Source organism: Schistocerca gregaria, chromosome 6 (assembly GCF_023897955.1).
Source record: "Schistocerca gregaria isolate iqSchGreg1 chromosome 6, iqSchGreg1.2, whole genome shotgun sequence".
Taxonomy (NCBI): Eukaryota; Metazoa; Arthropoda; class Insecta; order Orthoptera; family Acrididae; genus Schistocerca; species Schistocerca gregaria.
Window position 1 is genome coordinate 546,247,595 of NC_064925.1, and position 16,222 is coordinate 546,263,816.

The 16,222-nt window shown below is 39.0% G+C and overlaps 1 protein-coding gene across 18 annotated transcripts in view; it reads left to right on the forward strand.

Annotated features, from left to right (window-relative positions):
• The window catches only part of LOC126277961 (LIM domain-binding protein 2), a 743,737-nt gene that overhangs the window by 704,408 nt on the left and 23,107 nt on the right, over positions 1-16,222 (forward strand). For 5 of the 18 annotated variants that reach the window (XM_049977583.1, XM_049977585.1, XM_049977590.1 and 2 more), the window contains 4 exons: positions 7,857-7,959; positions 8,256-8,428; positions 10,570-10,797; positions 11,808-11,940. In XM_049977583.1, coding sequence (XP_049833540.1) covers positions 7,857-7,959; positions 8,256-8,428; positions 10,570-10,797; positions 11,808-11,940 — 637 coding nt within the window. The remainder of the gene's footprint in view (positions 1-7,856; positions 7,960-8,255; positions 8,429-10,569; positions 10,798-11,807; positions 11,941-16,222) is intronic. The other 13 variants (XM_049977584.1, XM_049977588.1, XM_049977592.1 and 10 more) reach the window with 3 other exon arrangements.

The following is a 16,222-nucleotide window of genomic DNA, read 5'->3' on the forward strand; positions in this document are numbered from 1 at the left end:
TTGAACTTCATTAAAAAAAAAAAAGTGTGTCAAGGAAAGTGACTCTGGTGACAACAACACAAACAACAGAAATATATGCTTCTCATACATGAAATGTGTCCATAATCTCTTACTTTCAGTGGAATAAGCTGCAAATATAGACATATTCGAAAGTGTGTATTGTGTGTGTATTGAACCGGGAAGCTAGAAACGACGGAGAGGCTTCTTCGCCGCCCAACACCGATCCCAGCGTTATTGTGCAGTTCGGTCCCCAATGGGCCGCCTTGGCGGATTCGTGTCGGGGACCCGATCGCCTTTCCGATCGGCTAGCCGAGCGGGCATATTCGAATGTATTTCTTCGTGAATGAGTTGTAGCTTATGCCATTGAATCAGTGTGATCGGTTGTTTTTACACGTATTACACAATAATTCATGTCTCTTGGTAATTTACTAAACGCGTGCAACGCAAAAATAACACCTATTTCCTTAATTAAATAGATACTAATTAAAAACTAACATTATCCTTACGACGCATGTGACTGTTTCTTTCTCACCGCTCGGAGCGCTAGTATCGCTACAGCTGTCAAACGGTAACAACTTTCACACCAGAGACTGTCGTGACTGTACTCATTACACTGCGGTGGTTGTTGTGTGGAAAACTGGTAATTTCCAAGAAGCGCTGCATATCGAAGGAGCGGTCTGCATCTGAGTGTTATATATCGTACGTGCGACTCTAGAGGCGGCAAATCTGAATACTGTTTACAGCGTTGACTTGAGCAAATACAATTGACGAGCGTTTTGTAACAAAGTTATTTACGAAAGGAACTACTAATTTCACTTATTTTACTCGTCAGCCACATTTTCGGCGTGGATAATTTCGTGGGTGGTATAGGCAGCTGAGAGTAGTCCTCTTTCACTTCCATGCCCACTCTTGATATGCCTCTCAGAAATTTTGGCAGTGTCACAAGGGACAGTTTTGCCAGACTTCCGTAAATTGTGAAAGTTTAGGTACTGGCGGATACATAGTTCATCTTGTTTCCCGGTTGGCAGTCTCTCTTAACTGAGCATTTCAGAGAGTTCTACAACCGCTCACTATTCTTGATTTGGACCATTGAATTGTCGCAAGAGATATATTCAATGGAATGATTCGTAAATTCTTGATGTGTGCCTTGTTTTTTCAAAGGTTTCTAAGGCTTCCAGCTGTAATTTATAACTTTCGTGCCCGGCAAAATGAAGTGTTTTTTTAAGGGTCACTAAAATTTTCTTACCGATATGGACCGTGACATTCGTGACAAAACCGTAATAGTTGCAAACTGACTCTTCAGTTTCTGACGCAGTGTTTCTTTTACCCAGCTCGACACTTTAACGATACTCCTCTCGTTGGTGAACTACGAAACCATGTGTTTTCCTTGATGGAAGTTCTTTTCTTGCATTTTGTACGGTGCAACTGAAAAGGGAACTCCACATCGGCGGTCTTCTTAGAGAGTCGCACTCCACTGACAGTCGACGCATCTTCTCAGATCCTGGTTTGAAATCAACCCATACTCCCAACAAAACTGTAAACAATTGTCTGCGCTACGCAGTCGAGGGAATTAACTTTTGCCGCGTGAGACAATTCGAACTCGATACTACATCGGTTTCATTCATTGCTATAAACACGTAAACAGCGTTAATACGACGTTCCGTTGTCAACGCCGAAAACGATATCCATATTTGCACATTTGAGAGTCGACCGGAGTGAGGCCGCGACCTCTACATGCAACGCTTCTTGGAAATTAACAGAAAATTAGTTCAAAACAGGACGATAGAGCATTATGAGTAAAGTGCATCGAAATGTATAAATCGTTGTCAGCACTGTGGGATGTTATGGTAGATGAGTACAAAAACAGAAGTGTTAAGAATAATGAATCCTACGATTTGTTGCTCGGAAAATATAGAGAATGGCCGCGAAAGAAGATATTAAAAGAAAATGATGAATGCAAAGTTACAAATATAAGTATACATAGATATTTATCCTTAAGTATACATTATTTAACCGAACATAATCCATTAGTGCACATATTATTGCATGACACATTTCGACAGCTGTGTCTCTAATACTGTAAGGTGAAACTGCGCTTATAAATTTCAAATCTTTGAAAAAATTGCCGGTAGCAAGATATAGCCAATAGATAAGCGCTGACTTGGTGCGTCTCTCATTGTATTATTTTGCTTTTTGCTGACTGGCATGTTGGTGTCTGCAGAAATTTATCCGTGGAGGAGGGAGGGGGGGCGGGGGGTGGCAAGTACCTATCTATGAGGACGCCACCGTCAGGGGAGAACTGTTTCCAGTGATGTACCAAATGTTGGACTACCAGCCCACAAAAAGTTATAACAGTTTTTTTTTTCTTGTTCAAGCTCAAATCTCCTAACATGTTTCCGTCTTGGACACTCCTTGAACCAGTTTTTCATCGGCCTTTCTTTCTGCTTGCGATAACGTAGAGCATTATTACGGCGGCAGCACGTTTATTGTCGAACATTCCGCTTATTGCAAAATATTATTGAGCAGTCCAGGGAGAACGTTAATAATACTTCTCAATGTTATTGGCCCTGTAGGGGACGCCAGAAGCAGTCTTACACATGTATTCATCGTCAGACAGCGAAATTTATGAAGTGCCGTTGCTGAAAAAGAAGGTAAATTTGAAATTCAATACAAAGTTTAATAATGAATAATGTAACAACAAAGGTTTACACTCTTATAATGCTCATTGTACTGAGTGCCGTGTACAGTGAGGTGACAAGTCGTAGGATAGCGATATGAACGTATAAAGATTACGGTAGTGTCCTGTACTCAAGGTGTAAAAGGGTAGTGAACCGGCGAAAGTGTCATTTGTACTCAGACGGGTCTTGTGATTATGGCCGCACGACGGGAATTATCAGACTTCGAACGTGGAATGGTTGTTGGAGCTAGATATATGGGACATTCCATTTCGGAAAACGTTAAGGACTTTATCATTCTGAGACCCACAGCGTCAAGAGTGTGCGGAGAATGCCACATTTCAGGCATTACTTATCACCACGGACAACGCAGTGGCAGACGGCCTTCTCTTAACGACCGAGAGCAGCGGCGTTTGCGTAGATTGTCAGTGCTAACAGACAAGAAGCACTGCGTGAAATAGGCGTAGAAGTCAGTGTGGATATACGAGGAATGTATCCGTTAGGACAATGCGGCGAAATTTGGCGTTAATGGGCTATGGTAACGAACGAGCGACACGAGTGCCTTTGCTAACTGGACGACATCGCCTGCAGCGCCACTCTTCGGTGCGTGGGCATATCGGTTGGACCTTGACGACTGCAAAACCTTAGCCTGGTCAGATGAGTCTCGATCTCAGTTGGTAAAAGCTGATAGTGGGTTCGAGTGTAGCGCGACTCCACGAAGCCATTGAAGCTGGTCATGAAGATACTATGCGAGCTGGTGGTGGCTCTAATTGTGTGCGCTATGTCTACATTGGAATAGAAAGAGTCCTCTGGTCCAACTAAACCGACCGTTGACTGGAAGTTGTTATGTTCGGCTATTTGGAGATCATTTGCAGTCATTCGTGGACTTCATGTTATGGGTGGCAATGCGCCATGTCACCAGGCTACAGTTGTCCACGATTTCTTTCAAGAATATTTTTTACAGTTCGCGCGAATGATTTGGCCACCATATCGCCTGGCATGAATCCAATCGAACATTTATGGGTCATCACTGAGAGGTCAGTTGATGCACAACATTCTGCACCGGCAACACTGCCGCAATTATGGACTGGACGGCTGTAGAGGCATCATGGCTCACTATGTCTATAGGGGACATCCAGCGACTTGCTGAGTCCGTGCCATGTAGAGTTTCTATGCTACTCCAGGCAAGAGGACGTTTGAGTTTCATCAACTCACTGCATATTTTAGTGCATCCCACGAAGCTGAAAATCACGTTATAAACTGAAAAGTCACAGTTCACACAGAAAAAGAGAGTAGCCCTGTCGACCATGGTTTGATCGAATTCAGGCTCTGGCTCTGCTGGAGAATGGCGAGGAATAAAGTGGGAAGGTCAGACTATAAAAGTTGGCGGTAAAGGGATGCGTGAGTATAAACTTTCTCGCGGGCGACAAGTGCTTGAATACAGCAGACAGGGTCAGATGGATGGAGGCAACAGTCGGAATGCCCTTGTGCGAGAAGATTTCTGCAAGGTAGTTTGCTGTTAAACCAGTCTTCGGATTGAAGACAATAACAGCAGTGATAATGAAAAAAGAAACACTTTCTTGATGTTCTTCAACTATTGTGTATTTACCTTAGAACAATTTTTCAGCTTCTTAGGCCATCAACAGATGACCACTTTATCATTCTCTTAAGCACATTAATTAATTTAGGCACAGTTGACACATTGTTATCGAATTTGTGCAAGTTTCTTTTATCACCAGTACACCAGTGTTGTTGCTTGTTATTTGGATACTTTAGGAATAACTTTATGATGGGACAAAATCAGCTGTTAGTGTGATGAATGGTAAAATAAAGAAATATTAATTTAAAAATATTGTAAGTTGCTGAAAGTGGAAAGTCGTTTTAACCCACAAAATGCTTCATATACACTTGAAGGTATGGTGGTAGTTATGTGGTTAGAAAATGCATCGTGCCAGTTTGCACTATAATGAAAGAGTGAATGATACAGAAGATAAAGCACATCCTTAGCGAAATATTAGTTAAGTCAGCAGCAGAAGATCGTCCTCTCTATTCCAACTGGACATCAAATGCAATTTTTCCCACTATGACTTACACTGTACTTTGTGGACAAGTGTGTATTGCGTTAACTGCATGCGACTAAAGAGACACACTATAAGACATACAAAGTGAGCCAATGGGAGTGGTTATTGTGTATGATGCAGTTAGGACTATTTCATAAGGGAATGCACAATACATCTTCGTTGTGACTGTAACTTTGCATTTGCGCTATGACAATGTCCCACTCCTCCTGAAGTGGGAATGCACTTGCTGGGAGACAACAAACCTAGCTATCATAAACATTCTGTAAAGCAATGATTGGAAGAGCACTTTAGAGATGCAATAAACTCACCATATATCTGTGCTGTGGACCATCGTTGGGACTTCGTGGTACTACCCAGTTCATTGCCCAGTGTTGTCATACTATATGACCAGTACCAGAAAACACAGTAACAGGGAACTGATATGATTTGCCTACGTTTCAAGAAAATGTCTCTATTGACTTTTGGTTCAGGCTGGATGAAAGTACTTCTTCAAGCTTAGCAAGGAAATAGGATGGAAATGATGGGTTAGCCTACTCTTTAGCCGTGGCCATAACTCCATCAAATGTTTCTGGAAATAACTAGAGAATTTCCTGCATGCTGAATTACTTCGTCACAGTTATTACCCATGTTTGAGGAACAGTGTTTTCAACTTCCATTTTCAGAACTAGCTGTCGTGAATGTTTGGAACTGATACCTTGGCATTTTGTTCTGAGACAAGAATTACTCTTGTTTGTTATGAAATGCTGGGAGCATCCTTTCTCATAGATTCGAGCAAGCTACACGGTAGAGCCACATTGCTATAACTATGTTCTGATGCAACACGACACATATTGGTGAAGTTGTTCCATGACAGGACCGAAGAGTTGCTTATATACCTTTCATTCACTACTCTGTCAAGTAAAACAAGTGAGTTATCAGAGTTGCAAAATGGAGAAGGTTATCAACTTTCAGGAAAAGGGTGGTGGTGGTGGTGGGGGGGGGGGGGGGGCATTGTATTTCCAAAACGTTGAAATTCGTGACCTGTTTTGGTGCATTGTGAGCGGGTGAATGGCATTATTTTGTTTGTTTGAAGGAGCAAAGATCCCCATGCTGTTGATGTAAGACTGTGCCTGTTTGTCAACACAAAGGCAATGTTCTGCAGCTGTTGTTCGGAGAACGTGAGGTGGTAGTGATAGTGTTTTTGTTTTCTCAGGTGACAGAGACTACTGTTCTTTAAGTGTAAACCATAGTTTTATCACAGAAGAGAATGTGATATATTTTAAATAACAGTGCCCAGTGGTCACAGAGGCTGAGGTGACAATGCTGACTAAAGACTGTGCCAGGCAATACTTTGGCATATATTAGAGTTACCTACATATGCATGCTGTAACACAGTGACACCCCTTCTGGCCTGTGACCAGATCATTATGGCAGACTGCACAGCATTCATACACAGTGCCACACACAGTGACACACTGACTGGAGGTTTGCAGTAGAAATAATGCTCAACCATCTTCCACAGTGTCTCATAAGATGCAGGGAGATAAATCTATCTTGCTAACATAAGTATTCCAGTATGAGTGTAGTGCAAGCCAAGAGCCTCAACATAGTGCAGACAGGGTCATCTCAGAAGCTGGGTCTGCATTCGTCATGTGCCAGCTTCATGTGCGCTCTGTGCACCTGGTTTCCTGTGGTTTTCACTGCTGGCTGAAAGTGGTCATCTTTGTAACGTTCTCCCTTCCAGCAGGGTGAATTTTGTTGTTAGGGAGCTGGCGATATGTAGCACCGGACTTGACAACTAACAAACTGATGGATCACCAATTGACAAAAGATCGTAGTTTGACTAAAGACTATTAGTTTCTACATAGAAGTTGGAACCAAGCAAGGCCTTGACATAGTGTTATAATAATTTCACACAAGAACTGATATGTTAATATTTCTTCAATAGATCCTAAGTGACACAGTTCTTCAGCATGCAAACTACATAACTGTCTCATCCTTTTGCCTTTTGTACATACAAAAATACATCTGACACCGACTGACTGAACAGTGTTGAAGGTACTTCCAGTTCTTAACTTGTTATGTAGTTGGTTTGAATATTTTTGAGTATATACCCACAAGTTCTTCAATTGGAAACAATGGCTTCATTGCAGAATTAATTGGGACCTAGGAAATTATTAATCTGTCCTTGCTGTTACACTGTGTATGTAAGAACCAGCATGCAAAATTTTTGAAATGAAGAAAAGTTAAGATTTAACATCCTGTCAACATGAAGAGTATATTGATTTTTACCTATTTGTGGATATTATTTAAGATACTGTTATTCCCAAGAGTGCTGTCAACAGATACTGTGTATTTCTTGTTGTTTAATTTTATGTAAAAATATAATTATGAAGTTACTACAATTTAATGTAAACCTGCTGCCGGGAGGTTTGTCAAGTACCAGTAGAATAATATGTATCGTCATTCACGTGTTGTAAGTGTGATGCAATGCAACAGAAATGTAACATATACCAGTTGCAGTGTGATGACTCTGATTTTCCTGTTGAGGTTTCTTTGTTACCTGACTTATTGTAATTGTAATCTTCTTCCTTCAACAAAAGACTGAAAGATCATGTAATTACTGTTCACATGGATGTAAAAAATACTGTTTTTACCACAGTGTGATAGATTATGCACCAGTGGAGTGCAAAACACCAGTTATAAGCTCGATGGCATTACTTTCACTTCTATCTTTCCTGACAAATATAAGAATGGTTCCTTCAAGAGGTAACTATGCTAAATGTGGTTGGGTGTCCAGTACCATGTACATTTTATGTTAGTCAAATTTTCAGTTGTTGACTGGAAAACAACTAGACTGAAGAATGCATAAGAAATCTTTACAAAGGTGTAAAATGCTAATGTATTTTCTATATGAAATATTACCATTTCTGAAACTTTCCTCGCTTGTATCTTGCTTCCTCCGAGGCCATTCTAATAATTTCCTTTGTGGCTGGCACACTTAAATGTAGATTTGTAGTTATTATCTAAGTGATATAGGAATGCGCACAGTACTGCCACATTTACATTGTTTGATGTAAGTTATGGGTATTAATGTAGTTTCTTTTCTTCTTCTCAACAGGAGAGTGATAATCTCTGGTGGGATGCCTTTGCCACTGAGTTTTTTGAAGACGATGCCACGCTCACGCTAACATTTTGTTTAGAGGATGGGCCCAAGAGATACAGTAAGTATATCTACAGTAGGATTTGTGAGATGAAAAAAAATAAAATAAAAAAAATTAATTGTGGGACGTAAAAAAAGTACAAAAATGTAGTAGCACATAGAACAATTTCATGTTCTCATATATCATTTCATGACTATGAAAAATACTGCATATGCAGGAAGTAGTCGATAGATACTGTTATTGATGTCATTGTATTTATTCATTGCCAGTAAGATTGAACACTGTGAGTTGAAGGTTTTTTCCATGGGTGCCTATGAGTTACTTATAGCTAACTGAAAGTAAACTTTGTGTTTCAGCCATAGGTAGGACACTTATACCAAGATACTTTCGGAGTATCTTTGAAGGTGGTGTGACAGAGCTGTATTATAATTTGAAACATCCTAAGGAGTCCTTCCACAACACAAGTATTACTCTGGACTGCGATCAGTGCACAATGGTGACGCACCATGGGAAACCAATGTTCACAAAGGTAAATTATTAGATATGTGATACATATATACTGATTTTGATGCCTGGCTAATAAAGATTTTATGCTGTTTTTTCCCTGTAATATTAGAGAGAATCATTTACTGAAACTCAAGTGTAGCAGTATATGATATGAGAAAATTTTTGAAAATGTTTTTAAATATGGAAATGTTATCCAGGTTTAGGTAATGACAGACAATCTCTGATATTTTAATGAAATTATTTGTTGATAGCATTTAAGATTTGTGAGGGTCTTTTTACTTTCAAAAGCAGGTGCAATTACCCTCCTGTTGGCTTGCTAAGCCTTAATGCTGCGGAGGCATTCCTGTAAGGCTTCGTACCCTTAGCCTTTATTAGTCTCCCAAGACAAACACCATGTAAGAGCCCTAGACAAGCAAAGATGGACGGGACTGTTCAGGCACATGGGTATGGTTAAAAGATGATGATGATGATGATGATTGTTGCTTGTTGATTGCGTATACCATTAAAAGTTTCAGCTTTGAGCTCGAATGTTTACGAAGTGTCAAAAATATTTGTTAACACTTAATTTCTACTCCTACATGCCCTATGTATTGCAGCACCATATCTACAGTCTCAAAAGAAATGTAATCTCATCATGAAGCTCTTCCTTATTTGCACTTGCAAAATAATCTGATAGTTCATCACTCTACAATCTCTACATCAGTGTTAATGAATATGCTGTGAGGAGTCAAAAATTACATAATTACTGCCAGTCTTTTCACATAATTTGTAAAGTTTCGCCATCTTTTTTCTTAATTAACTTGGGAAAATGAAGCATTTAACAATTGTTCGTTGAAATGTACCAGGCAATACTAACATTATTTTCATGATATGAAGGGCATGACGTGGCATTGGAGAAAAAATAGTCAGTGAATCAGGGGCTCATTACATGCATTCAAAAGAGCAGAATATTGATTTAAAAAAAGAAGAAATAGAAAAAAGACATGCCAAAATATGAAAATAAACAAGGAAAAAAGAAAAAGAGCCGTAAGATGTGAAGGGCAGTGGGGGGGGGGGGGGGGGGATATTGAAGATGTGGCAGAGGCTTAGGGCTTAGTAGGCGGAAGAGGGGGGGGGGGGGGGGAGTCATTGAAGGGTGAGTTCCCACCTTTAGAATTGTGAACTCCCAGTTATTGGACAGCAGTGATGCAAGTTTCTGTGCTGCAAGGTCTCCAGCTGGAAACTGCTTGTCGCCAGAATGTTTTTACTGCCTGTGACCACTCAGTTTTACAGATTTCCTGGCAGTTAATCAATAAAGAGAAAACAGATAGCATGCACATGTGCTCTGATATAATGTGAGACATAATTTCTAACCAGATGGATATGGTGTGAAGGCATAGAATGGAAGATATATGAACAAATTATGTTGTAGAATTAGTGATAATGATGATAGTGTTATAATGGTAAAGACAGATGATTAGTCTCTTCAGTTGATGCTACATGCTAGATGATGTAGACACTGAAATAGAAACCTGAAGGCCTTACTGCATCACACCTCCCTCCCACCTCCCCATAAATATTGCTAGGAAATAAATGGAGTAGATTTCAATTTTTCATGTTGTAGAAGTACATTGGCGTAATGTGTGCTAAACACTGAGTAATAGGTGAGTGTTGTAACTAAGATTCTGTCCAATTCATTTAGTTTCTGAGTATTAAGCTTTTTTTTTGTTGGCCACCAGACAGTTGTAGTCACAGTAACAGACAGTCCATTATGAACAGCATCTGTATTCAGTTATGCACTTCAGACTTTTTTTTACTTGAAACATACCTTTTTGATGTGACATCTGCATTTGCAACAAGCTGTGAGCTAATATCTGTAGATAGTCTTAAAGTTCACACAGTATTTTATTACAGACAAGGGCATAACAACTATTGACAGTACATCAGGATTTTTAAATTCAAATAAACTGCACCATATTAAATCATGCAGGCTTTCATGGTTATTGTTTGTAGAATTCACCTGACAGTTCATTTTCGGGCATATTGGCCATTCGCCACTAGCCATTCACTACATTTAGGTGAATTCTATAATTGTACCAGGTTGAATCACATTGGTTGAAGGCTTTCTGCTGCCAGTATAATGTGGAGCATTCCATTGATGGCAGGTAATTTATTGTTGAGTAGGCACCGGTTGCTGTACAGGTGTGCACGGAAGGCAGACTCATCCTGGAGTTCACGTTTGACGACTTGATGCGCATCAAGTCATGGCATTTCGCTGTGCGGACACATCGTGAACTGGTGCCTCGAACTGTAGTTGGAATGCACTCCCAGCAGGACCCGGGAATGCTGGACCAGCTATCGAAGAACATCACACGGCAGGGCATCACAAATTCAACGCTCAACTACCTCAGGGTAAGTATATAAATACTATTGGTTGCATGGATTTAAATGGTTTTCTGTCTCTGTGTGACTGTAACTACTTAAGATTTGTAACCTCTTCATATTATTCTCCAGAATGACAGTGATTTGATTCAGAATGAAAGTACACTGCAGTGATCTATACTGATCTTCAAGGCTGATTGTAATCATTGGCACACTGATAACATATTGTATTTGTTCCACTGCTGCTTCATAAATAAAGCAATTTGATTATCGTGCATTAATCTTTGCTCTACTTAACAGCAGTAATAATAATAACAGTAATCTCTTAGCATTGTTAAAGCGAACAACAGATGGTTTACATTCTTGGAGATAATGTATCTGTTGAAGTAATGTTGCCAGGTGAGACATGCAGGTATCTTGGAAATAGCCAAATGTAATGCATCATTCTCATTCAAAAGAAGATAAGACTAGGTGGACAAAGCACAAGGCATGTTTCTAAGGTTTGTGAAGAGTGAATTTAATTCAAAAAATTTAGCAAAGGTAACATTGCCTTGCAGTTTTGCAATTCATTTACTAAAAGTTCTAGAAGATGAAGGATAAGAAGGAAAACAAGAACCAAGAGTAGAAAGATAATAATTGTGTAGTTGTAGTACTGTTCTGTGTTTAGTTTGCTGAAACCTTAGATGTTGAAAAGATTTTGGATAGACTGTCTCTGTGTGCATCTTAAGGGCTAAAATATTACTTTTTTCTTACTTTCATATTAGTTTAACACTGTGTGAAAAATAATTAATTTGTAAGAGAATTTTGCACACTGCTTCATTTCTGATTTGTTTTGCTCAGCAAGCAAAAGTAAGTTAATTGCGGAAATGTCAAAATATGCCCAAAATGTGTTCCTTGGCCAGTTGTTATGATGAACTTCATTTTTTTGGTTGGATATCAGCTGTGTATTATATTTTATGTATCATAACACATAATGATAGAATTGTGCAAGGATTAAAGCCCCATAGGCACATGTACACAATAATTTGTATGTGTTACAGCTATGTGTGATCTTGGAGCCCATGCAGGAGCTGATGTCGCGGCACAAAGCTTATGCGCTCAGTCCGCGAGACTGTCTCAAGACCACACTCTTCCAGAAGTGGCAGAGGATGGTTGCCCCGCCGGGTAAGAGAGGTAGATTCATCTTGGCTGGTTTCTCTGAGGGTGTGCAACATCAGCTGTGTTGTGCAGTTAACAACACAGAGGTTTCTGGTTAATGGATGTCACAAGGCACTTATTTTAAGTCGTGTGTAATATAAACCTCTGATACAGATTAAACAATGGAAAATCCAGTCTGGAATATGAGGAGGATAGATTGCTACTCATGTTGAGTTGCAGACAGGCACAAGAAGAAGTCTGTTGCACACTAAGCTGTAGGCCAAAGCCTTCTTCAGAAAAGAAAGCACAAACACATTCACACAAGCAGGCACATTATGCGTGTGGGTGAGGTATGCTGGCATGTATGAAAGTGTGTGTTTCTTTTCTTTGGCTAAAAGCTTATTGTGTATCTTCTTTTTTTTCCTGTCTGCAACTAAACTTGTCATCCTTTCCATAATTGTTGTGATGCAAATTATGTAGAGTGAAGTATTGGTACTTCATTTCTTGATATGTTGATGCTCCATTATGAAGACAGAACAAAGAAATACGGGGAAAAAATGAAAATTATTTTATATTTCATATTTCCTACTTCCAGTGCTTGCCTGTGCTCTCACAATGTACTCTGTGACTTTCCCAAAGGGTGCTGTATGAAATTGACACATGTAAGCATGAAGTTTTTTGTGATTATTTCACAGTTTTCTCTTCAAGCAGGTGCTCTATGTGAGTAAAATCTGAAATTAGTTGTCATTACTTACTTTTGCCAACAGTAAGTTTTTCCTTGTGATTTTCATCTGTACCTGTTATGTATTCTATCTTTCTCATGAGCAATGTCGTGCATAAAAGTAAACAAGTCTCATAAAGCTAAATGAAAATTTGTGTTATAATCAACCACTCAGGTTTCTGGACTGTGAACTAACACACACACACACACACACACACACACACACACAAAGAGTTTTATTTGTGTGAAGATACAAATCTGATAACAACATTCGGCTGCTGACATTCTCTTTTGTTTCTTTTCTTTTTAATTGATTTGCACTGGACAGTATGTAGTTACTATATTGACTTGTATTAAGAATTAGAAAATTTAAAGATATAAATACTTCATTAAATTAACTTCAAAGCTCTCTTTAGAAAATAATGTAAAGAGTAGAAAAAAATGATACTGTGCACTCTGAATCAACAGTTCATTTTCCAGATCTGAGGAAGAAGATAATGTAGATCTAAAAGACAGTAAAGAGCAGGTCAAACAGTCCAGACTCATCTGTTGCACTCCAACTGTTGTTGATTGTTGTCCATATTTGTGTTTGTTGCATTTTATGTCCCAAGTCTTTTTTAAAAATGTTTTTCGAAATTTTTGTGGCTTTCAGTCATTTCTCTACTTTTGTGGGGAAGTGGCACCTTTCTTTGGTGGTTCTAGATTCTGTCAATTTTTCATACCAGTCTCTGCTCAACTTCACATTTTGTTATAAAGATACATTTACCTTGCCCACATAAAATTTGTACTCATATTAACCCATCATTATGGAGTTGTAAAATGAACCAAGTAGAGTGACAAAATAGGAGGTAGGTACTTACTGTAAAGCAACTCAATTGGCAGTCTATATCTACATGACTACTGTGCAATTCACACTTACATCTACATCTACATCCATACTCCGCAATCCACCATACGATGTGTGGCGGAGGGTACCTTGTACCACAACTAGCATCTTCTCTCCCTGTTCCACTTCCAAACAGAACGAGGGAAAAATGACTGCCTATATGCCTCTGCACGAGCCCTAATCTCTCTTATCCTATCTTTGTGATCTTTCTGCGAAATATAAGTTGGCGGCAGTAAAATTGTACTGCAGTCAGCCTCAAGTGCTGATCCTCTAAATTTCGTCAGTAGCGATTCACGAAAAGAATGCCTCCTTTCCTCCAGAGACTCCCATCCGAGTTCCTGCATCATTTATGTAACACTCGCATTATGATCAAACCTACCAGTAACAAATCTAGCAGCCCGCCTCTGGATTGCTTCCATGTCCTCCCACAATCCGATCTGATAGGGATCCCAAACGCTCAAGCAGTACTCAAGAATAGGTTGTATTAGTGTTTTATAAGCGAGCTCTATTACAGATGAACCACGTCTTCCCAAAATTCTATCAATGAACCGAAGACGACTATTGCCTTCCCCACAACTGCCATTACAGGGTCCCACTTCGTATCGCTCTGCAATGTTACACCCAAATATTTAATCGACATGACTGTGTCAAGTGCTACTCTACTAATGGAGTATTCAAACATTACTCTATTCTTTTTCCTATTCATCTGCATTAATTTACATTTATTTATATTTAGAGTTAGCTGCCATTCCTTATACCAGTCACAAGTCCTGTCCAAGTCATCTTGTATCCTCCTACAGTCACTCAACGACGACACCTTCCCGTACACCACAGCATCATCAGCAAACAGCCGCACATTGCTATCCACCCTATCCGAAAGATCATTTATGTAGATAGAAAACAACAGTGGATCTACCACTTAAGTGGCCGGTAGAGGAATCAGCGAATTACTTTCACACTATTTACCTACTGTTCCACTCTTGAACAGTGTGTGGAGAAAATGAACATGTAAATCTTTCCGTGTAAACTAAATTTCTCTTTTTTTTATTATTATTATTATGACAACTATTTATCACTATGTAGGTGGGCATAAACAAAATATTTTTGCATTCAGAGAAGGTTGGTATTGAAATTTTGTGAAAAGATTTCACCACAACAAATAACACTTGTTTTTATGATTGTCACCCTAATTCGTTTTTCATATCCACAGGCATCAACAAAATATTTTCGCATTTGGGAGAGAAAGTCGGTGACTGAAGTTTTGTGAAAAGATCCAACCACAATGAATACCACCTTTGTTTTAAAGAGCGCCATCCTCCCACTTTTGTATCATATCCATAATGTTATCTCCCCTATTTCGCGACAATACGAAACAAGCTGCCCTTCTCTGAACTTTTTCGGTGTGCTCTGTCAACCCTATCTGGTACGGATAGTCTACCGCACACCAGTATTGTAGCAGAGGATGGACAAGCATAGTGTAGGCACCCTCTTTAATAGACCTTTTGCATCTTCTCTGCCAATAAAACACAGTTTTGCCTTCTCCACAAAGTTATCTATGTGTTAATTCCAATTTAAGCTGATCGTAATTGTAATTACTAGGTATTTAGGTGAATTGACATCCTTTAGATTTGTGTGATTTATTGAGTAACTGAAATGTAAACATTTTATAAGACTGTAGTACAAAAATGTTTTCAGAAATTATCACAACCAATCGCCTTTTTAAACAGATGTCCAGTTTCGGGCTGCCTAGCAGCTCATCAGGTGGTACATATATACATTCAGTGATTTTTTTGCTGTAGCTTTGTGAGGCTTATTGTGTGTGTGTGTGGCAAGACTGAAAATGACAACAAATAGGCGCTACAAGTGGTACTGTTTACATTATAAGTTCTACTTAAAGGTGTTACTTACAGTTCATAGATTTCCAGCACTTTGGAAAATATTATTCACGTTTTTTTAATTTCTTTCACACACTACAATTAACAATCTTTGCCACAGACACCAATTTCCACATTTTATATGTTGTGATTAAACTGCAGGCTCAAATATTTCGTGTTGAGACAAAGACATTGTTGATTAAGAGTCACAATGATGAAGGTTATATCTTACTTACTGGAATATATATGCCAAATCAAAGCAGAAGAAACCAAATATATCTGTATGCCTTTTCTCGGTATCATCTTGTACAAACTCGCTAAGCTGTTCAACCCACATAATGTTAAAATAAGTTTTCACATGAACAACAAAATACAAAACAAGATAGTCCATAATACACATCGTTTCGTAAATCTGGCACAAATAAATTACGATGTGATAGCTGCTTCTGCTACTACATAGAGCAAATAGGAAGAAGCTTCGAAACATGATACAAAGAGCACACTGATGCACTCCACCTAAACAACTTAAAGAGTCCACATTTGCCTCCCATATTTCAGAAAATAAATACTCCATAAAAACCAACATCCATATCCTACACACTTTAGACAAGGGAATGAAGATGAACCTTCTGGAACAATTAGAGGTTTTCACCCACAAACATAAATCACCCCAGACTATTTTTAATGAACAGACAGAATTAGCAAGTAACCCTTCTTTCAGAATTTTAATGACTCTGTAAACCTGAAGAACTAAACTGTCATTCAGAAAACACATGCGCACACCACACACACACACACACACACACACACACACACACACACAAAACCAGAAACACA